This window comes from Myxocyprinus asiaticus, chromosome 11, assembly GCF_019703515.2.
Source record: "Myxocyprinus asiaticus isolate MX2 ecotype Aquarium Trade chromosome 11, UBuf_Myxa_2, whole genome shotgun sequence".
Lineage (NCBI taxonomy): Eukaryota > Metazoa > Chordata > Actinopteri > Cypriniformes > Catostomidae > Myxocyprinus > Myxocyprinus asiaticus.
Window position 1 is genome coordinate 50,289,006 of NC_059354.1, and position 24,558 is coordinate 50,313,563.

General features: G+C 36.9%; 2 protein-coding genes across 2 annotated transcripts in view; both read left to right on the plus strand.

Annotated features, from left to right (window-relative positions):
* LOC127448219 (FERM and PDZ domain-containing protein 4-like) overlaps positions 1-19,049 on the plus strand; it is a 68,785-nt gene extending 49,736 nt beyond the window's left edge. Inside the window, exons 7-17 of the mRNA XM_051710593.1 lie at positions 1,842-1,949; positions 2,107-2,238; positions 2,560-2,679; positions 5,053-5,189; positions 6,065-6,191; positions 7,666-7,755; positions 7,882-8,064; positions 10,950-11,076; positions 11,693-12,679; positions 13,721-14,833; positions 15,825-19,049. Coding sequence (XP_051566553.1) covers positions 1,842-1,949; positions 2,107-2,238; positions 2,560-2,679; positions 5,053-5,189; positions 6,065-6,191; positions 7,666-7,755; positions 7,882-8,064; positions 10,950-11,076; positions 11,693-12,679; positions 13,721-14,833; positions 15,825-15,829 — 3,129 coding nt within the window. The 3' untranslated portion in view covers positions 15,830-19,049. The remainder of the gene's footprint in view (positions 1-1,841; positions 1,950-2,106; positions 2,239-2,559; positions 2,680-5,052; positions 5,190-6,064; positions 6,192-7,665; positions 7,756-7,881; positions 8,065-10,949; positions 11,077-11,692; positions 12,680-13,720; positions 14,834-15,824) is intronic.
* A 572-nt stretch (positions 19,050-19,621) lies between these two features.
* Positions 19,622-24,481, plus strand: LOC127448224 (toll-like receptor 7). Its single transcript, XM_051710599.1, has 2 exons — positions 19,622-19,720; positions 20,223-24,481. The coding sequence occupies exon 2, from the start codon at positions 20,223-20,225 to the stop codon at positions 23,376-23,378; it is 3,156 nt and encodes a 1,051-aa protein (XP_051566559.1). The 5' UTR covers positions 19,622-19,720; the 3' UTR covers positions 23,379-24,481.
* Positions 24,482-24,558: the final 77 nt, after the last annotated feature.

Below are 24,558 nucleotides of genomic sequence, written 5' to 3' on the forward strand. Positions count from 1 at the left end.
AGACCACAACATTAACATTTTAAGTTTACTTTTGTAATGTGATGTATTTCTTAGTGAAATTATTTTATTTTATTTGTTTTTATTTTATGTTATTTTATTTTTATTTTGTTTTTATTTTATTTGTTTTGTTTTTATTTTATTTTATTTTATTTTATTTTATTTTATTATATAACAGACCACAACATTAACATTTTAAGTTTACTTTTGTAATATGATATATTTCTTAGTGAAATTATTTTATTTTATTTGTTTTGTTTTTATTCTATTTTATTTTATTTTATTTTATTTTGTTTTTATTTTATTTTATTTTATTTTATTTTATTTTATTTTATTATATAACAGACCACAACATTAACATTTTAAGTTTACTTTTGTAATGTGATGTATTTCTTAGTGAAATTATTTTATTTTATTTTATTTTATTTTATTTTATTTTATTTTATTTTATTATATAACAGACCACAACATTAACATTTTAAGTTTACTTTTGTAATGTGATGTATTTCTTAGTGAAATTATTTTATTTTATTTTATTTTATTTTATTTTATTATATAACAGACCACAACATTAACATTTTAAGTTTACTTTTGTAATATGATATATTTCTTAGTGAAATTATTTTATTTTATTTGTTTTGTTTTTATTCTATTTTATTTTATTTTATTTTATTTGTTTTTATTTTATTTTATTTTATTTTATTTTATTTTATTATATAACAGACCACAACATTAACATTTTAAGTTTACTTTTGTAATGTGATACATTTCTTAGTGAAATTATTTTATTTTATTTGTTTTTATTTTATTTTATTTTATTTTATTTTATTTGTTTTTATTTTATTTTATTTTATTTTATTATATAACAGACCACAACATTAACATTTTAAGTTTACTTTTGTAATGTGATGTATTTCTTAGTGAAATTATTTTATTTTATTTTATTTTATTTTATTTTATTTTATTTTATTTTATTATATAACAGACCACAACATTAACATTTTAAGTTTACTTTTGTAATGTGATATATTTCTTAGTGAAATTATTTTATTTTATTTGTTTTTATTTTATTTTATTTTATTTTATTTGTTTTGTTTTGTTTTGTTTTTATTTGTTTTGTTTTGTTTTGTTTTGTTTTTATTTTATTTTATTTTATTTGTTTTGTTTTTATTTTATTTTATTATATAACAGACCACAACATTAACATTTTAAGTTTACTTTTGTAATGTGATATATTTCTTAGTGAAATTATTTTATTTGTTTTTATTTTATTTTATTTGTTTTGTTTTGTTTTTATTTGTTTTTATTTTATTTTATTTGTTTTGTTTTTATTTTATTTTATTATATAACAGACCACAACATTAACATTTTAAGTTTACTTTTGTAATGTGATGTATTTCTTAGTGAAATTATTTTGTTTTGTTTTGTTTTTATTTAATTTTGTTTAAAAATGTGTTTTATTTTATTTTATTACAGACCACAGTATTAACATTTTACCTTAATGTCATGTCCCACAATTAGGCAATATTAATTGTTTTCTAAATATTTTCACAACCAGCTGATGTTAACAGTTTAATAATGACAATAAATTAATTAACATAACAAATTAGCCTATGTTAATGAAAGTCCCATTTTAAATATTTTAAAAAGTGTCTAAATTTAAGGTTAAAGCATGCAGCAGGCAAATGTGTTAGTGCTGGTTTTATTAAAGGGATGTGACCCACTAACGGATCATTTCAGAGATGAAAATTATTCGTTTCATGCGTCGCTTCAGTCCATTATTCATGCAGCTCTGGAGATGTCAGAAAAAAGACTGATACTGATGATGATTTTTTAATCTGCAGGAAACTGTGAAAGATAATTCTCTACTCTTTATGCCAAACGTGTTGAAGGTGTATCTTGAAAATGGACAAACTAAATCCTTTAAGTTTGACTGCAACACCTCCATCAAGGTATTTCAAAGTATTTTAGAACAGAAGGTCAGTATTTACCAGCCTTTTGTCGTTATTCAATAGGTATTACAATGTTTTGTATTTGCTTGGAAGTGGCTGAAGAGCCTCTTTTCAATCTGAGGGAGCATTATTTCAACAAACGTCTTGTGTTTGATAGGATGTGATTCTGACACTGCAAGAGAAGCTGTCGATCAAAAGCATCGAGCACTTCTCTCTCCTGCTGGAACACAAAACGGAGGGATCTGGAACCAAACTAATGCTGCTGCACGAGCAGGAGATGCTGATGCAGGTTTGTTACGCTGCTGATGTCCTTCGCTGCAGGACAGCGTTTCCTGATTTTGCAGCCACCAGATTTTCTCACGTTTGCAGATTTACCGCGGCGGTACACGTGGCGATAAGGGTCATTTTGGTCTGGTACCTACTGCACAAGTGCTGCAGCTAGTCTAATGACAATGATATTGCACATATTCAAGCATATAAATTGACCACTGGTATTTTGTACAAACATCACAGTACATCTATATTTTGAATGTACTTGGCAAGTGTTAGCTGGTGCATGAACCATAATAATCACATGACATATTAATGATTTCACCTGTTTTTCTTTTAGGTCACTCAGAGGCCGGGTTTACATAAGATGAAATGCTATTTCCGCATCAGTTTTCTTCCTAAAGATCCCGTTGATCTGCTGAGGAGAGATGCTGTTGCGTTTGATTACCTCTACGTTCAGGTAAAATGTGCAGTATTTTCACATTTAACCCTTAAATGCAGGAGTGTTTCGCCAAACATTATTACACGCCTCGGGTCTTTAGCGACCCGTTCAATCACTTATTAAGAAGTGGAAAATTCGGGGATCTCTTGATACCAAGCCAAGGTCAGGTAGACCAAGAAAGATTTCAGCCACAACTGCCAGAAGAATTGTTCAGGATACAAAGAAAAACCCACAGGTAACCTCAGAAGAAATACAGGCTGCTCTGGAAAAAGACGGTGTGGTTGTTTCAAGGAGCACAATACGACGATACTTGAACAAAAATGAGCTGCATGGTCGAGTTGCCAGAAAGAAGCCTTTACTGCGCCAATGCCACAAAAAAGCCCGCTTACAATATGCCCGACAACACCTTGACACGCCTCACAGCTTCTGGCACACTGTAATTTGGAGTGACGAGACCAAAATAGAGCTTTATGGTCACAACCATAAGTGCTATGTTTGGAGAGGGGTCAACAAGGCCTATAGTGAAAAGAATACCATCCCCACTGTGAAGCATGGTGGTGGCTCACTGATGTTTTGGGGGTGTGTGAGCTCTAAAGGCACGGGGAATCTTGTGAAAATTGATGGCAAGATGAATGCAGCATGTTATCAGAAAATACTAGCCAGACAATTTGCATTCTTCTGCACGAAAGCTGCGCATGGGACGCTCTTGGACTTTCCAGCACGACAATGACCCTAAGCACAAGGCCAAGTTGACCCTCCAGTGGTTACAGCAGAAAAAGGTGAAGGTTCTGGAGTGGCCATCACAGTCTCCTGACCTTAATATCATCGAGCCACTCTGGGGAGATCTCAAACGTGCGGTTCATGCAAGATGACCAAAGACTTTGCATGACCTGGAGGCATTTTGCCAAGACGAATGGGCAGCTATACCACCTGCAAGAATTTGGGGCCTCATAGACAACTATTACAAAAGACTGCATGCTGTCATTGATGCTAAAGGGGGCAATACACAGTATTAAGAACTAAGGGTATGCAGACTTTTGAACAGGGGTCATTTCATTTTTTTCTTCGTTGCCATGTTTTGTTTTATGATTGAGTCATTCTGTTATAACCTGCAGTTGAATATGAATCCCATAAGAAATAAAAGAAATGTGTTTTGCCTGCTCACTCATGTTTTCTTTAAAAATGGTACATATATTACCAATTCACAAAGGGTATGCAAACTTTTGAGCACAACTGTGTATAACAGTTTTCGGATTAGGGCTCGGCGATAAAGCTAAAAATGTTGCTATTTTTTAAGGGATATTCTAGGTTCAATACAAGTTAAGCTCAATCGACAGCAATCAAGGAATAGTGTTGATTACCACAAAAAAAAAAAAAAAAAAAAAGAAAAATTTGGACTTGTCCCTCCTTTAAAAAAATAAAAAAATAATTAAAAAGCAAAAATGGAGGTTCCAGTGAGACACTTACAATGGAAGTCAATGGAGTTAATTTTTGGAGGTTTAAAGACAGAAATGTGAAGCTTATAATTTTATTAAAGCACTTACATTAATTCTTCTGTTAGTACTAAAAAGTTGCTTAAATCGTTGTTTTTACAGTCATTTTACGGTTTTAGGGTTTACGGCGGTGTGTCGTCATGGCAACAAAGTTGTGAAATAGTCTATAACTTTCCACAGATGTGTTTAGTAAGTGATTTAATCACAGTAAAATCACGTTAACACACATATTATTTATGTCTTGTGTCTATACTTTTGAAACAGTGAGTATTTTAATGTTTACAGATTGACCCCATTGACTTCCATTGTAAACACCTCAACATTGTTTTTATTATATTCCTTACAAAATTTGTTATAGATTTAGCTATGTATTTATTTCAATACTTTTTGATTATATTCGTTATATATCTTGACATTTATGTATTTGGAGCTTCATTAAGGCAAATCATAAGATAAGTTTGACAAACAGTACAAAAACAGCCTCATACTATGTAAGACTTAAGTTAAAAGCAAAAGGCTCAAAACAGTAAATATAACACAACCCATAGTTCCAACTTTACAGATAGCTCAGATGTTGTTTAGCAACTAAATGGTTTTACTCGTATTGACTTGTTTTGGACACGTCCTGCTCTATGTTTTCACATTACTCCACGTTTCTATAGTGCTCTCACATGTAAATAATGTAAAGCTACCTGCTGATAGCAGTGCAATATATAGTATCCACCGTAATAAAAAAAAAGTATGCAAAATCCCTAGCGTTTGGGACATTTCTACCATTAGCCTTGCTTTATGTTATCTTATGCACAGTGTCACTGAATGGGAATATTTGCCAATAGGAGGTTATGGATTGAAAACAACAGCTTTCTGTCTTTTCCTCCTCATGTTCATGTGAGTGCAGAGCTGTAAAGATGTGGTGCAGGAGCGTTTCGGCTCGGAGCTGAAATACGACATGGCACTTCGTCTGGCGGCTCTACAGATGTACATCCTGACGCTCAGCACCAAACAAACACAGAAAGTCTCTCTTAAATACATTGAGTGAGTGTTGTCCTTGCTCTTCTGTCAGATCGACCACACTTTATGTATTTAGCTTTTATTACAACATATAAAATGGAAATTCTCTGAGTTTGTTCCAAACTTGTATGCTGATATTTATTTATTTTTTTCAGTGAAACACAAAAAGGGAGATGTTTGGCAGAATGTCTGAGCTTTTGTTTTACATGCAATGAAATTATAGAATTGTGTGAAAGTATGTAATTCAATGAAAGTATAATTTTTACTGCAGGCTCCAAAAGAGGACAAAAGAGCACAACAGAAGTATCATGAAAATAGTCCATTTTACTTGTGCGCTTTATTCCGTCTTTTGAAAACATACTTTAGAAGACAGAAGTCACATGGAATATTTTCATGGTGCTTTTGTGGTCCTTTTCTCCCCAATTTGGAACGCCCAATTCCCAATGCGCTCCAAGTGCTTGTGGTGGCGTAGTGACTCGCCTCAATCCGGGTGGCGGAGGACGAATCTCAGCTGCGTCTGAGACCGTTTCCGCGCATCTTATCACGTGGCTTGTTGAGCGCGTTACCGCGGAGACGTAGCACGTGTGGAGGCTTCACGCTATTCTCCGCGGCATCCATGCACAACTCACCACACGCCCCACTGAGAGCGAGAACCACATTATAGCGACCATGAGGAGGTTACCCCATGTGACTCTACCCACCCTAGCAACCGGGCCCATTAGTTGCTTAGCTACCTAGACCCCCGTTTTGATATTTTTTTTAGTGCTCTGCATCATACATCATGACAGGATGACAGAATTTTCATTTTTGCTGAACTATTCTTCTAAATAACAAGAAGAAATGATTAAAAGCATTTAATTTTCCCCCAAATACACTTAAACCCCACTGTCTTTTTAAAGGAAGGAGTGGGGTCTGGCGCAGTTTTTGCCACCTGCAGTGCTGTCCAGCATGAAAGAGAAGAATATCAAGAAGGCGCTCACACACATCCTGAAAACTAACCAGAATCTGGTGCCGCCTGGAAAGAAGGTGAAAAAACATATGTAGTCTGATGTGCATGCGAAAGTGAAATTCAAAACCTTCTTATTTGAGAGTTTGAGTTGCAATTTGTCAATTCAGATCCCACAATGTGTATTATACAACAGCCCTTACCCTTGGTGAAATTTACTGTGACGTGTCCACTTGTGGTTTATTGCTGTAGTGCATTAAATTCAGTGTCAAGAAAAAGTCCTGCGGCCTGATTTATAAACGCTGCGTACGCACAAAATGGGCATTGAAATGTGCGTACCCAATATTCCACGCACACATCAGGATTTATGAAAAACCTGTTTATGGTAATGAAAAGGAAAATGAAAAATTGCATTGCCATTAAGCAGTACTGTAATAATAAGTAGAATGTAAAGCAAAAGATAAGCTTACATGTTGCAAAGTTTATTTAGTAAAAAAATCGGCACTGCAAAGATGTCATATAGCATTTTACACTGCAATTGTTTTTTGCATCCAGAAAAGGCTCTATATAAAATATATATTTTTACTTTTCTCCCCAATTTGGAATGCCCAATTCCCAATGCGCTCCAAGTGCTTGTATTGGCGTAGTGACTCGCCTCAATCCGGGTGGCGGAGGACAAGTCTCAGTTGCCTCCACGTCTGAGACCGTCAATCCGCGCATCTTATCACGTGACTCGTTGTGCATGACACCGCGGAGACTCACAGCATGTGGAGGCTCATGCTACTCTCCACGATCCACACACAACTTACCACACACCCCATTGAGAGCGAGAACAACTAATCGTGACCATGAGGAGGTTACCCCATGTGACTCTACCCTCCCTAGCAACCGGGCCAATTTGGTTGCTTAGGAGACCTGGCTGGAGTCACTCGGCATGCTCTGGATTCAAACTCGCGACTCCAGGGGAGATAGTCAGCACTGAGATACCCGGACCCCAAAAATCAAGTTTTAAAAATTAACTGAGAAGCAAAATTGCAGAAGTTTAGTCAGGCTTATGTTTAATATACACTTTAAAAAAAAAAAATTAAAGGTGTGAGAATAAGACACTTGAATAACATAATAATAAGACATATTATCTGTTAAAAAGTCTTAATATACAATTATGTTTCTCAGGTAAATTGATCTTGCTTATAGGATGTTTAGATATTTTTATTCTAGAACAAGACAAAGATTAAGAAGTTATTTTTAGCATATATATATATATATATAGTAAACATAATTTCTTGTGTTTTTTATATATGTATTTTTGGAGTAAAATAAGACTAGGTCATTTTCTTGACAGGATTCGTGAGAAACACTCATTGTGGAATGGCATTATTGTATACTGCGTTGTTTTGTTGAGTGTTTAACGCTGGGATATTTTTAAATCCTCGTAACTTCAGCTCACTTGTTTTTCTTAGAGCTGCATGCTCCAAAATAAGAACTAGAACTCTATTTGTGTGATTTACACTTTCTGTTCTCTAATTCTGGTGGGATTTTTGCTTTTTGTTGAAGCTGACGGCGTTGCAGGCGAAGGTGCACTACCTGAAATATCTGAGTGATCTCAGACTGTATGGAGGACGAGTGTTCAAGTCAATATTAGTTGTAAGTGCGAACACAAGAACTATTGTGTACTCCCCACATTATTAACATTCCCTTATTTTGAAAAGATAAACCTTGTTGACGTACATTAGTTGTTGCATTATTTTTTTGTGTGCTGTGAATTGACAGCAAGGTGAAAAACACTCCGAGGTCACACTGCTCGTGGGGCCACGGTACGGCATCAGTCATGTGATCAACACCAAGACGAACCTGGTGGCCCTGCTCGCCGACTTCAGCCATGTGAACCGAATCGAGATGTACACCGAGGACGAAAAGAACGTACGAGTGGAGCTTCACGTCTTGGATGTAAAGGTGCAATAAAGCATATTTTTCAGATTGCGACGTTATTTTCATGACAGTTAAGTGCATTTTCTGGGTGAAATTCTCATTACAGTACTGCGTCCAGACCAGTGTCATAAGTTAACCTTTTCATTAAGGGGCAATAGTAGCCCCCTGGATTGATTTTCAGGGGCTTTTTTTTTTTTTTTTACCTTTGTGACAGAATATGTTTTCTAATCATATAAAAAAATAATGCGAAATACTTCACTTTAACCAATTTATTAACATAAACTCTCAAAATAATGGTTTTATCCAAGAACACGTACTGTATATCTAGGCCTAGAATACATTCCGGGTTCAATCCAAGTTAAGCTCAGTCGACAGCATATGGTGCATAATGATGTATTTCGACTTGTCCCTCTTTTAAAAAAGCACAAATCTTAAAAAAAAAAAAAAACACTATTTGTTCCAGTGAGACACTTACAATGGAAGTCAATGGGGTCAATCTGTAAACATTAAAATACTCACTGTTTCAAAAGTTTAGACACAAGACATAAACAATATGTGTGTTAACATGATTTTACTGTCATAAAATCACTTACTAACCACATCTGTGGAAAGTTATAGCCAATTTTACAACTTCGTTGCCATGGCGATATATCGCCGTAAACCCTCATACTCAAAAACGACTGCAAATATGATGATTTATACAACTTAACACCTCAAATAATACACCAGTTTTAACAGAAGAATTAATGTAAGTGTTTTTATAAAATTATATACTTCACATTTCTGCCTTTAAACCTCCAAAAATTGACCCCATTGACTTCCATTGTAAGTGTCTCACTGGAACACAGATTTGTGCTTTTTTTGTTTTTTAAAGAAGAAATATTTTTTTGTGGTAATCAACAATTATGCCACAATTGCTGTCTATTGAGTAACTTGTATTGAGCCTGGAATATTCCTTTAAGAAATAAGTATATCTTATGTTATAAATAAAACATAGAGGAATTTATTATGAGGGCATTTTTTTGCCACCACATTTAGGATTTTGGCGGCGTATTTTTATTACAATTTTTTTATTTTAGCCACAAAGCCCCTGTTAGTTTCTGACCCTGGTCTAGATGTTTAAGTTGATTTTTTTGTAGAAATGTTTCACTATATTATATACAGTACTGTGCAAAAGTTTTAGGCACTTGTGAAAAATGTTGCATAGTGAGGATATCTTCAAAAATAATGACATAGATAGTTTTCATTTATCACTTAATGTCATACAAAGTCCAGTAAACACAAAAAAGCTAAATCAATATTCAGTGTGGCCACCTTTGCCTTTAAAACAGCCCCAATTCTCCTAGACACACCTGGACACAGTTTTTCTTGGTTGTTGGCAGATAGGATGTTCCAAGCTTCTTGGAGAATTCTCCACAGTTCTTCTATCTATTTCGGCTGTCTCAGTTGCTTCTGTCTCTTTATGTAATCTCAGAATGACACGATGTTCAGTGGGGGGCTCTGTGGGGGCCATGACATCTGTTGCAGGGCTCCCTGTTCTTCTATTCTAATCTTTTCTATTTGCAAAAGTAATGTTTGTGAGTCTAACATTTATATTTCCTGTTGACACACTAAAGCTGAAGATATAAATAACCATCTTAAGATAAATGTTTTTGTGAAGCATCTTATGTGCCTAAGACTTTTGCACAGTACTGTATATATTGTAAAAAATACTACTATTTTTACATCAGCATAAATTAAATACAGTACAACACATGCAGCCACGATGTGTTTTCCATTATGGGTGGAATGAGAATTGTTGTGAATGTGCTTATTGTCTTGAAACTAATGACAATGCAAATTCCTATATTCATTATGAATTCATTTATCTATATATTGAATATTTATGACGTCTTTTATGACGTTGTTGTTGGCACTTAAAAAAAAAAAGCAATAGTCCACTTAATAGTATAGATGAAAATTCTCTCATCATGTACTCACCCTCATGATATCCCAGGTGTATGTGACTTTCTTTCTTCAGCTGAACACATTTGAAGAAAAACAGAAGAATATCTCAGCTCAGTAGGTCCTTAAAATGCAAGTGGATGGTGATCAGAACTTTGAAGCTCCAAAAATCACAGACAGTCAGCATAAACATCATCCATACGACTCCAGCGGCTAAACTAATGTTTTCTAAAGCGACACAATCACTTTTGGTGCAAAAAGATCAATATTTAAGTACTTTTTAACTATAATCCAGTGCTTCCGGTAAGCTTCACGAGAGGGTGGAGTCCAAGCGGACTCTCGTGTGACATATTCGCATTGACATTATACGTACGTAATCTTACGTTCTCCTCTCGGTTGTGACACTTGCATTTTAAGGACCTACAGAGCAAAAAATCTTCATTTGTGTTCTGCAGAAGAAAGAAAGTCATACACATCTGGGATGGCATGAGGGTGAGTAAATGATGAGAAAATGTTTATTTTTGGATGAACTATCCCTTTAAGGCTTTGTGTTACAGTGATTTTACCATGGTTAAGGAGTTTAAGGCCCATATAATACCCCTTACCTGTGGTAAAAATCACTAACACATAGCCTCATGACTCATGGCATTATTAAGAGCAGCCAGTGGAAATGGGTTTTTCAATGGCCGATGCCGATATCTAGAGAGCAGGATGGCCGATATAAATGCTGGTAAATGTAATACAATTGAACAACAGCGAATCAGATATGGAAAACATTTCTAAAGTGAAGCGAACTGACACAACTGAATGTTTACCCTTCTGTTAATTTGGCCAAGTGAACACTTTTATCGGCCGATAATGGCCAAATATCATCCGATTAATCGGCCTGGCCGATATATCGGTCTATCACTAGTTATTAACTGATTATTTATGGATCTCTACTGGAAATATGGTTGTTTCTACAGCCCATCACTCTTATAATGGAATCCAGTGATGCGATGAATCTGGCATGTCTGACTGCGGGATACTACAGACTGCTGGTCGACTCACGGAGATCCATCTTCAACATGACCAACAACAGTAGCACTGCAGGTGAGAGTGCTTCTGATATCACATATCATCACACTGGTTGGATGTATATTTTGAAACAGTTGCATATCTATCATTTAGGGTGTTTTCACACTAGAACTTTTGGTATAAACCAAATTTAAATCCATTTGACGTCAGTTTAAATGGTTTTTGTAAACGATATTTGGTCTGGGTGAACTCTGGTACGATTCGCAATTGGTATGAAAGCAATCCGTCCTAATTCTTTGGAGTCACTCAGCATGCCCTGGATTCAAACTCACGACTCCAGGGGTGGGAGCCAGCATCAGTGCTTGCTGAGCTAGCCACCCCCCCCCCAGAAAAGAAGGGACGAGTCGAAATACATTTTTGTGGTAATCAACATTGTTCCACAAATGCTGTCGATTGAGCTTAACCTGTATTGAACCCGGAATATTTCTTTAAAGCTGCTAGTACTCACGGCAATACTCAAGTTGATGACGCAGACATAAACAATTCTGAAATGTGAAAAGAGACCTGGGCTGGAGGCTAGTTCGGAGCAAGCCCTCAAACCAAGTGTGAAAACACCCAAAGTTTCATCATAAAGTGTTTGTTGTCATATTAATATAATTAAAGCTAAGCTCTTGTTTTGTTCATGTCTAAGGGCACGACTCAAGAGGCAAGCACAACTACCAGGCAATCGACTGGAATTACAGTTCCGGTGGTGGATGCAACGAGCCGCACATTGAGTATGCTCTCTGTGGGCAAAGAGACTGCGATATCGCCCCTAATGCCAACGAAATGCACCAGATGCAGCATCGTGCACATGGTGATGAGAAAGCAGAGAGGGCAATCAGAGCAAGCCACGTGCATTCTCAGCCCTACTTCAATATTCCAAAGAGCAAGCCTCAAGACTCGCCCAGAAACGCCAAGGTGTCCTTCATATTTGGCGACCCTCCGTTGGACAGCGTAAACCCACAGAACCTAGGATACCAAAGGCTGATGGAGGACATTCCAGAAGTTCTAGAGGAACACAGGTATCTGTACGCCCAGCAGAAGGACTACAAGCCCCTGGAAGCGTCAATGGAGGTTGATGGCTTCCAGTACAGTTCTCACATGGTCTACGGCGACGCTAAGATTTTCGGTACAACAGAAGGCATCGAGGAGCCATTGTTGCATGATATCTGCTACGCAGAAACCACCGATGACGCCGAAGACGACGATGACATCAGTTGTGAGGAGGACATGATGATGATGATGGGAGAGATGAAAGACAAAGCAAACTCTTTCTTGTCGCTTTCGGAATCTAGTGAAGACATTATCGATCTTACCTCCCTTCCGCCGCCACCAGAGGGCGACGACGAGGAAGACAATGACGTCCTTTTGCACTCATTAAACTTGGCGATAGCTGCTCCACCTCCAGGGTTCAGGGATAGCTCGGACGAAGACGACCACCAAGGGCCTCGTGAAAGAAATAACGTAGCTTCGCTAAAAAATGACATTCCTGTGTCTCTGATCGATTCAGTGCCGACACCGGTCGCTGGTGCGACACAAAAAGTGTTCAGTGACGATGTTGTCTCCACTCTACAAGCTCTGGAGGCTTTGGCGGCCTCTGAAGAGCAGTCGCACCCACAGCCGAATGATAGTTCAGGTTCTTACTCTATAGTGACATTTATTCATTGACGTTGTACAACCTTCCTGCCATTTTTTTTTTGTTGTTGTTGTTGCACCTTTCATTGTTCCATTTTTTTCAGTGCAAGGCCCATTTTTCTTATGTTTCTATTGTGTGTGTGTGTGTTTGTTTTATTTGTGATGTAAATGGCACTTTCCACAAATACGGTGTAAACTGGTGTCCAATTACCTTACAGCCATTAAAGGTCAAAACCCATGTTTTTTTGTAGCTAGAACTATTAGATATATTAGATAAACTAGTATCTAACATGAAATTAACAGCATGGAAAGTAGTTAGTTTCAGTCGGTTGAATGGACATTCAATTAATTGTAGCAATGTTTCCTGCATCTTTTGAGCACCACTGCTGAACCTCCAGCACCACGGCAAACGAATGATACCCAAGTTGTGAGCTTGCAGGCTGAATTGAATGTGATGAGATAAAAATAACTAAAGAGTTAGTTTTGAAGGTATTCATTAAGCTTATCCATTTATTCCTGTTGCCAAAGTTATAAAGTCAAAAGAAAAACAAATATTGTATCTTTAATTAACAGAAACTATTGGTTTGTCAATAGTTTAACAAACAACATTTGGTCTCAAACTCGCAAGCCCCCTCGGTGGGAATTAGACATTTCCCAAATTATCTAACAGGGTTACAGTACAAAAATTGCAAAAATTAAATAAATGGAAAATAAAACAACTTTTGCTTAACATCTTGAGGTGGATGAGCAACAGATTTCTGAAGGCCAAGCATCTCCTTTTACTGACCATTTGCAAGACAAAAAATGACTTCATTTAAGAGTTTCAGACCGTTTTGTACCCCATTTGTGGAAAGTGTTAAATGTGAACTCATTTTAATTTGTGCTTTATTGTGAATCATTTTTTGTTAATTTATGCCATTATGTATGTTATTATTTGTTGCATTTCATAGTCTTCAAAGTTTTGTACAAATAAACTATTTTAAAGTACATTTGTGGTGAAGTGTAGTGTGATTGCTAAAATGTTTGTCTTTCTGACACACAGGTGTAGAAATATCTCGCTCTTTTAGCCCCGAGTCCTTATCGGATTCTGGGAATGAGACAAATTCGTCCGAAATGACGGAGAGCTCAGAGCTGACAGCAGTTCAGAAACTCTCTGAAAGCTCGCTCAAAATGCTAATCGCGACAGCCGAAGGCTACCAAGCGCTAGCTGAAGAGGAGACCGAATTTCGATTGACACCCCTGGACATCAGGGCATCTCTACGTAATCAGGAAGACGACCCTCAGTGCTCAGGTGTTCCGCGCAACACTCTACGCTCAGACCACTTCGAGATGGAGCCTGAAACCATGGGAACAAAGTCACTGACGGACTACTTAAAAAAAATGCACATGATGATGGGAATGCCGCAGAGTAAGACTGAGGAGGAATCTTACAGCGGGGTGAAATCCAGCGGCGAATCCGAAGTCCATCCGATGAGCATTCCTGAATCGCATGAAGAGGAAATTTTTGGGAGTTTTAACAGCTTCAATGTACACGATATCCAACATTCCGGTGCCTTTGATCTCAACGGGATGTCTTTTGCATGTCAAGAACCGAATCAACAATTGCACATGATTCTGAATAATGAAACAGATGAGCACATTTACTCTGAGGTGACTGGCGATAGCGGGACATTGAACGCACACAGGGTAACTCAAAATGTCAATAAGATTGAGTTGAATGACTCTTCCGTGTTGGGAACAGGGAAGCACATCATTGACTTGAAGGCGAGTTCGCCCGCGAAAGAACAATATTTAATCGAGCGAGCCCGGAATGAACATCAAACCAAAGCGGCTCCACGTGAACAGGAAGTGACACGGCTTTGCGAGTACCACCTGACCAAAAGGATGTCATCTTTACAAAGTGAGGGGATCCATTCCCTACAGAGTTCCCAATGTTCGTCCATTGACGCTGGCTCCAGTACAGGAAGTAGTAGCTGTGTGACGCCAATGGACTCTCCTCTGTGCATGGCAGATAGTGCCCACTTGCATGGCTATCCAAATCAGAACATAGATGCAACGTTTTTGCGGAAGCACCATGGATCGGCCGCCACGGAGTCGACCGCTAGTGCGGGCCGCGAGGGAAGCCAGAGGATGCCCAAGCTCAGAGAAACTACAGGTACTGCAGACTTGCATTTCTACAGATTATTAGAAATTTCATGAAGCAATTAATGGTTAAATGTGACATTTAAGTAGCCTAGTGAAAAAGTGATATCTGTTATATGTAGAAACTAAAACTCTTAGACTTTTAACTTTCAGCACAAAATCTGGTCCTCATTGCAGCTTAATCAGGCCAAGAACTGTAACTACGTTAAAAGGGGGCGATATATTTTTATCTAAGAATGAATTGTGCCCGGTAAAAGTGCTGTTTGTTTGCACGTCATCCTCACTTTAACATATCGACAGTGTGCATAAATATATAACACTTAACTGTATAGTGTTATAACTATTAAAACGCCATCATTTGAACATTATTTGATACATTTATACTGCCATTATTTAAAGAAAATGTACACAAATATCTGTCCTGAATAAAATTCAGTTTACCCACTGCTTTCCTCGGGCATTAATAACGCAATGGTAATTGCACCGGGCAGTTAGCACAGTTTTGTGAATAAAGCACAATCTATAATTAGCATTCCCGTTGAGATCAAAGGGACCGGAATGTTGGGTATCGTACATTGATACATTTGAAAATTTACAAAGAAAGGAGCCTTGTTTGAGCAGAAAAGAATGACAATTACTTATTTTTAATACTTTTAAAGACACAGCGCTATTTAAGCAATGATTGAGTGGCTTGCTTAAGTTAGATTGCATTGCCAACTGTCCCGTAGTTTAGCCGTAATGAAGGCCCATACGGGATGCCTGTTGTCCTGTATTTCAGTGGCAAGACACTCGAGGGGAACAGATTTAGCAGATTTCCAGGTTTTAGGACTGAACCTTGTGCGACTGTTTCTGCAATATCATTTGCAGGCTTATCATAGACGTCTCAATTTCATTCATTGTTTCATCTTGCTAAATTATAATAATTTCAGACATCATTATGAGACATAATTCTGACTAGAAGCTATCTGTAAACTAATTTATCCCTCACTCTTTCCTACCACCAGTGTAACATGCTGCGAAGAAGACAAAAGAGACGAATGGTCTTCTGCTCTCATGAAACGTCCATGTTCATCCATAGCACAGATTCCTATGTGCCAAACCAGAGGCGATCGGAGGTCTTAAATGCTTCCCGGATGATTCCTGCACTCGGCCTCAAAAGACACCCCCCACCCCCGCTCTGGTTGCCTCAGGGAGGCAGAAATGGAATTTTAATCTGAAAACTTTGGCTCAGGGAGCATTGACACTTTTAATGGAAACTGCAACATGTAGACGACCATAATCACCTCAACCAAATCACTAAACCTAAAAGGAGCCGATTACGAGATTTAGAAACACTGTCATCCTTAAAGTCAACATTAAATGCAGTTTCCCAAATCATTATACTTCCATAATCTGATGCATTTCAAAATAAAACTGTATAGTCATCCATCACAAATTGATTGCACTGCAAAGTGCATATCTTTAAAACAAGAAAAATACCATAGAAGCGGAATGGCATAAGATATTAAGTCTTGTTTTCAGAGAAATCTAACTAAATTTGGTGGGATTTATGCTTAAAACAAGAAAAAACTCTTTGCCAATGGGCTGCAAAAAATAAACTTGTTTTCCCTTTGAATCGAGTTTTTTACTTACCCCATTGGCGAATAGATTTTTCTAGTAATAAGCATTAATCCCATCCAATTTCAATGCATTTCGCTGAAAACAAGACAAAATACCTTCTGTCATTTTGCTTCTCAAGTAAATTGATCTTGTTTAAAGAATGTTTACATATTTTTACTGGAAAAACAAGACAAAAATAGGGTACAACGGGACTAAAGTTCTTAAGCATCCCTTAAGAACATTTCACTTTTTTCTGGTCACAAAATGTATAAAAATCTAAAATATTTATTTTTATTGAACATTGATGGAGCAACATTATTTGTGTGGAAAAAAAATAATAATGGAAGGTTGTTTCAATTAAAATTCAGTTTTAAACAAAAGGTGGTGAGGGAGCCGTTTACCCATCACTTGGAGTAAAAGGCCCCTAGGGGGTTTAAAGTGATATCGTGTAGATACCGCGGCAATAGTTATAGGGCACAATTTGTCAACTAATAATTATGCGACACCAAGATGCTTTTTGAGTAACAAATTAAGATGATGCTTACTCAAAATAACTACAGTACTTCAGGAAAAAGTCAAACATTTTCAGATTTTTTTCAAACACATTTGGCATTTTATTACATCAAGTATTCCATAAACAAACTAATCTATGGTATGATTGGTTGAGTCAATGTGAGCCCACTTTGAACATTTTTCTTATCAACAAGGGGGCTTTTTTACCCCAAATACTATCCTTTCACTTACCGGACAGTTATTGAATGTTTGATTTAATGACATTAAACAAAACTGATAATGATAAATAAGTATTTTGTCAAAATAGAAATGTTAATTTCAGGTATTTTCATTAGTAACATAAATTTACATCATTTTAAGTAATTATTAAAAATTAGACCAAATTTCTTCAAAATCCACCTTAGGACACCACACGCAAAGATCTCATGGATCAGGAATATTTCATAGTTCATAGTGACAGACAGGTGTTTTGGAAAGTGCTGTGGTAGTTTTTGATGCTTTTTAGTGTTTTGGGAGAAAATAAAATCAATCGACCCTTTAGCCCCGTTGTACCCTACTCTGTAAGAAAATCAGGGCCGGATCTAGGGCGGGGGGTTTGTGCCTATTGAAATCACAAACAATCCGTGACAGTCTTGGCCTATTTGAACATTCCATCTATGTAAGTCAATGGTATTTCGGGGATATTCAAAAGTGCGCTACAGAAAAACTGTAAGTCTGATCAGCTAGAAAATACATAGCACATTAAATCAGATCAATCTGAAGGTCTGTGCCAAGTTGGATGTAGCTTGAAAGCTCTAGGAGTTATAATTTATTATTTTGGTCTTAGTATAGGGATTTTGGAAAACCCTGAAACCATGTCTGTAAGGCCAATGTAATAATGTGCATCGATGTCAACTTTGATTTCATGTTGACTTTAACTTTCTAATGGGCATAAGTGAGTGGCAGATTCACAGGTTTTCAAACATGTTACAGTCTCTGGCACGGCAAATGACTTGAACAGACAAAACAGGCTTCCGGTCTTTGTCAGAAGTTGGAACAAGACTCATCTATTTCCGTATTGTTTTGGATCGAGCACACACTAAGCTTATTGCTCTGAGAAATTGACACACCAGTTACTTAATCTGTTTTAGCCACATTTTGTGTCCAGTTTCTCTAGACTGCATGTACAGAGCTTTTATCTTAATGCTCTGGAGATTTTTTTGTTTAAAGCAAAAGGACTTTTCAAAATGCTGTTTGGGGTGACGTCACACCAGTGGAAGCTCTACAGCGCATGACGTGGAGTTTAGGCGTATCAGAAAGTCAATTTATTTACTTACTGGGAGGATTTGGAAGGTTATTTTGATGTATGCCGTTATTTGGTGGTAGCAATGGCCATATTTAAAAAAAGAAGGAAAAAAACGTTTCTTTTAGCCATAGTAAAGCCATAGGTTAACACACCTGCTTTTGTCATGACGATCAAGGGAATCTGGCCATTGCAATCCATTGTGATAGCATATGGCTTGTGTATATTTTGTGTAATATGTAAAATTAAAATAATTCTACAATGCATATAATTTTTAAAAGAAGATAATATATATATATATATATATATATATATATATGTACGTGTGTTTGTGTGTGTGTATAAAAATTACACCACCTTATTCAGTAGATGCATCCCTTGTTTTGTTCCACATTGAAAAATACATGACGAAAGCCACTTTACAATCTATAAACTGTAAGTTCACATCCTACACCATTTATTATCATTTGTTGTTGTGTTCTTATTTGATTGGCTAATGCAGTGACATTTTCATGAGTACATTAAAGTCAACATGAAATGCTGTTCGCAACCCGTTTTACTTCTGTAATCTGATGTATTTCTGAGTTCAACAAGAAAAAAGTAGGGCAGTATTTGATTTTATCCATCGAAAATTGATTGGCTCTTGAAAAATGGGGTTTAAAATTTATATTTGTGATGTCATCCGAAAAGCCAAGTTGTTTAAGAGGCGGAGCAAGTTATTATATATACATATATTTAATCAGGAAAATGCGTTAATTAAGTAAATAGGGTGAGTTTTTATTTCATGTTGACTTTGCATAATAAACATATGGTGCTTTATTTGAATTATCATCATTAAATATTTTAGATCGCTTACAATGATTTTGTGCTGTCTTTATTTCATTTTAATAAGTACAAAATATAGGTTTTATTTCAGGAAGTAGTGTGAATGAGAATGTAGGAAATATTCCCCTCTTTTTGCTGCTCAAGAAGCAACTCTTGTGTAGGACAGAAATAATTAGAATATTTCATGTGTCATGCTTCACTTCTTTTGTGGTTTTGCTTTCATTTATGAAGAAATCAGCACAGAACTTGAGCAAACCTCAAATATATATATATATATTTATAGTACAAAAACAAATCCCTTGAGAATAAGGGTGAAAGTGTCATTGTTCCTCTTTATGCTATTTTTAAGCACAATGTTTTAATGAAATATCATTCATATATTTATAAATGATCAAATTTCTTGGTGGCTGTGCTGTTAGTCAGTCGTTGGGTAATACAATTGCTGTGCAGAATTACATGGAAAAAGATTCAAGTATAAGGGACATCTATATATCATGTTTGTAAGATAAAGGGGAAGTTAAAACATTTAAATATATTCACTCTCACTTTTGTTTGTGGGTTTTTTCTTATAATATCACAATGGTCAATAACACCTGTGCTGCCAGCCAATACAGAAATCTGAACACATTTCTTGTGCAGCGAGTCACTACGGACGAAAATAAGTTTTGCTCTGATGAAGATGTGAGTACATTTTTATTTCATTTACAAATGTCAAAGATCAGGGCTCTCATTATATGGCTTTGCTTGAAAATATGGATTTTTTATGAAGTTAATGCAAGTTCAGACCATTGTTTTTTCATTGTGTTTCTTCAGGGTATAAAAATGCATCTTTGTTTGCATATACAGTTAGATACATTGTTAGGTTTTAGATATATTTGTAGACATGTTCTGCTCTGAATTTGTGGGAAAATGGTCATTTAATGGTAAGTGAAACATGGTAATTTTGTTAAACGAATCTGAAATTACTGCAGTCCTATTGATGGCTGACGGCATAATCAAACTTGGTAAAATATTTAACAAATGGACACACAATGGAGCAAGGGCTGTGTAGGGTTTGAGTAACAAGTGTTTGAATTCTGTGCAAATCTGTTTGTTTTCTACTTTTTGTGTTCTGTGCATATTGTTTCAGTGTTGGCCTGTTCATAGCTATTAATTTAACATAACTATTATTGTTTACTTTCAGATGACGGAGATATTTATCATCATGGTTGGCCTCATATTCTGCCCACCGAAGCTGGACGCAGCTAAATGGTACCCCAAAAGCCTGAAGTGTGATGTTTCTCTGGCTAGAAACGGGAGTGAGGTCAGCGTTGACTGCACTGAGCGAGGCTTAACCGAAGTTCCATTAGGAATTCCCATGAATACCACTAACCTGACCCTAACTATCAACCACATACCACACATCATGAATAGCTCGTTTCACAACCTGGACAACATCACTGAAATTGACCTGCGTTGCAACTGCGTACCAATCAAGGTTGGTCCCAAAGATCGCGTCTGCACACAGAGTTTGACGATTGACAACGGCACCTTCTGGAAGATGAAGAACCTGAAATCCCTTTACCTAGATGGTAACCAGCTGTCTCGCATACCTAAGGGCCTTCCTCCTAACCTAGTGCTCTTGAGTCTTGAGGTCAATAGTATTTTTTCGGTCCTTAAGGAGAACCTGACGGAACTGAGGAATATAGAGATGCTGTACCTTGGCCAAAATTGCTACTTCAGAAACCCGTGCAACACGTCGTATTACATTGAAGAGGATGCATTTTTGCAGCTTGACAAAATGACTTTGCTTTCTCTGAAGTCTAACAATTTGTCCTACGTTCCACGCAGGCTACCTTCCAGCCTTAAAGAGTTGTACCTGTACAACAACAATATTCAGATGATTTCGGGGAAGGATTTCCACAACCTGACGGAGCTAGAGATACTCGACCTAAGTGGGAATTGTCCACGCTGCTATAACGCGCCTTTCCCATGCAATCCATGCCCAAATAATGCCCCACTTCAGATACATGAGAACTCCTTCAAGTCTTTGAAGAATCTTAAAACTCTTCGGCTTCATAGTAACTCTCTAACAAACATACATTCGGAGTGGTTTCAGAACTTGACAGGGCTTCGTGTTCTAGACCTCTCAAGTAATTTTTTGGCTAAAGAGATAACGCACACCAAATTTCCCCTTTCGTTGCCTAATCTAAATGAGTTGGATCTTTCTTTCAATTATGAACTACAGGTCTATCCAGCATCTCTCAACCTGTCGAGATCATTTGGCTCGCTTAAATCTCTTCGAGTCCTAAGAATCAGAGGTTACGTTTTCCAAGAGCTCACACTCCAAGACATTCAGCCTTTGGCTAATTTGAGCAATCTGGAGTTCATTGATCTTGGCACAAACTTCATAAAAATAGCACATCTCAGCATCCTAAAGAACCTGAAAAGCTACAAAATCATAAACTTATCTGACAACAAAATCTCATTGCCTTCGGAAGGAGAATACAAGACTTCTGCAACAAATAACCACAGAGAAAACCATTATAGTTCCCCAATGTCGCAAGGTGCTCAATACCACAATGGAGAAGTGAAGGACATTCACTATTTCCTTTATGATGAATATGCACGAAGCTGCAAATATAAGGACAAGGAACGCTGGATTTCAAGTCCTTTCAACACCGAATGTAGCGGCTTTGGAAAAACATTGGATATTAGTAGGAATAATATCTTCTTTCTACATTCCAGATTCCTCAATCTCGGTGAACTGAAGTGTTTAAATCTATCGGGAAACGCCATGAGCCAGAGTTTGAACGGTTCAGAGTTTGCTCAGTTGAAGAACTTGCAATATCTGGACTTTTCTGACAATCGTCTGGATTTAATGTACTCTTCTGCATTTCAGGAATTAAGCAGCCTCGTTGTTCTGGATATCAGCCGCAACAGTCATTACTTTGTAGCCGAGGGTTTAACACACATGCTAAATTTTACAAAGAACCTGAATAAACTAAGCAAACTAATCATGAACGATAATCAGATATCCACATCGACGAACACCGAAATGGAAAGTTTTTCTCTGGAACATTTGGAGTTTAAAGGGAACCGCCTCGATATGCTGTGGAGAGACGGAGACACAAGATACGTCAACTACTTCAAGAAACTTTTAACCTTGAAGATACTTGACATTTCTCACAGCAACCTAAACTTCATTCCGAAAGAAGTTTTCAAAGGCCTTCCAGAGACACTCACAGAATTGTACATTGCTAACAACAGATTAACATTATTTGAGTGGGAGGGGCTTGTGTACCTTAAAAACTTGAAGCTCTTGGACCTTAGTGACAATCTCTTAACAGAAGTTTCTAAATGCCTGTCTAACAACACAAAATCTATTGAAACTCTTATATTACGTAAGAATGACATTGAACAACTGTCCACTAACTTTCTAAAGGATGCGTTCAGCCTCAAAGTCCTCGACTTAAGTTACAACCGAATCCAGTTCATTGATCAGTCAAGTTTCCCAGAAAATGTCATCGACCACCTCCAAACCCTTTACCTCAACAACAACAACTTTGTGTGCTCCTGCAATGCCACATGGTTTGTCCGATGGATCAATCGTACATCCGTGAATATTCCACGCCTTGCCACGGATGTCAACTGCGCTTCTCCAGGTGCCCAAAGAGGCCAAAGTGTAATTTTCCTCAACATTCAGGCCTGTCAACATAATTCTCTCTCCATCGTCCTGTGTATTTTACTAACCTCTGTGATTCTCAGCATCCTTACCCTCACAATCTCGAGTCATCTCTTTCTCTGGGATGTCTGGTATATTTACCACTTTTGTCTGGCCAAACTCAAGGGATACCGCCGGCTGTCGTCCAACAGCACCGTCTATGATGCCTTTGTGGTCTACGATACGAAAGACCCAGCAGTTCATGAGTGGGTGATGCAAGAACTTCGCATTCACCTGGAGGAAAGGGGTGATCCACGGCTGCAGCTCTGTTTGGAGGAACGGGATTGGGTTCCTGGTTGTCCCCTCATTGAGAACCTTTCCCAGAGCATACAGCTGAGCAAACGCACCGTATTCATCCTGACCGGACAATACATCGACAGCGGCAACTTCAGGACAGCGTTTTATTTGGCCCACCAGCGACTCATGGATGAGAAGAAGGATGTAATTGTCCTGATCTTCTTGGAGAAGATGCTTTGTCCCTCCAAATATCTCAGATTGAGAAAGAGGCTGTATAAGAAATCTGTTCTAGAGTGGCCCAAGAATCCTCAAGCGCAGAGGTACTTTTGGTTCAGTCTCAGGACCATTATGGCAACAGAGAGTCAACAATACAACAAACTCTTCCAAGAATCATTGTGAAAGCATGTGTATCTTTAGACGTAAAGGGATAGCTCACCAAAACATATGACAGGGTGAACAATTGTTTTAATTGGGACACATTCCGTTATGCATTATGAATTACTGCGATGAGTCCTGGCACATTTGAAAACTATCTTTCTACATTGGAAATTATTCTTTCTTTATGCAAATGTAACTTTTATAGATTCAGTTTTATTGAATTAAAACAGTAAATGAAAAAAAATTGCTTGTAATGACAATACTCTTTCACACAAGGGTAGCTGACATGGAATACTTTTGGGAAGTTGACGTCCTGCGGTGAAACAGCATTTTGCTAATTCTTGTATAATTATTATGCATTGAGGTTTTGTATTAAATAAGTACACTAGATGAAATATTTATACCTTAATAATTAATCATTTATCACACTGCACACTCGTTTAAAATGAGTTAGTGAAGATATACAGGTGTTTAAATGAGGATGTTAGGCAGAATGATAGCCGCAGTCGCCATTTACAGTAATTTCTTTGTACTGTATGGACAAAAGATGCAATTAAAGTAAATGATGGCTGAAACTAACAATTCCTAACATTGTGTTTTGTGTGGGAGTTTTTTCTTCTCATCAGAGTTGGAAAAAAAGCCAGCCATATTATTATGCATAACACTATTTCACTTAGCAGGGCAAGATTATTCATAAATCACATTTTTATCAACATATGAATTAATTTCTACTTGGAAGCAGTCATTAATTTTTTGTTTGGCGAATTGTTTTTTGATATAGACATTATGGTGCCTGGTCTGATTAGCTGACAAACGTTTCAAAGTTTTGATTAATTTTCTAGAACTGCGCAGATGAAGTAGTTCCAGATATATTGACCACAGAACAGTTCCATATCACTTTTAGTATATGGGTGAAACAATATCATATTCCTCATATGTAGCTATATTTAATGTTGACACATTGAAAGCATTTCTGATCAAGTGTCCTATTATGCAATATTTTTAAATATTTTTTAACTGAAATAAAAGTTTTATTATAATCTTGAAAGACCCTGTTGCAAGGTGGAAACCCCCATAACAAAAGGGCATTTTACATTACAGTGTTACAGTTTTGCAGATATTAGTGTATAATTTAATGTGTACAGTATGCACATTGCCTGTTATGTTTAGTAATGGTACCAAAATCATTAAATAAAATAAA

Bases quoted from the DNA above. Each gene is read 5' to 3' on its own strand.
- LOC127448224 (XM_051710599.1), top strand. From the start codon at position 20,223: ATGACGGAGATATTTATCATCATGGTTGGCCTCATATTCTGCCCACCG.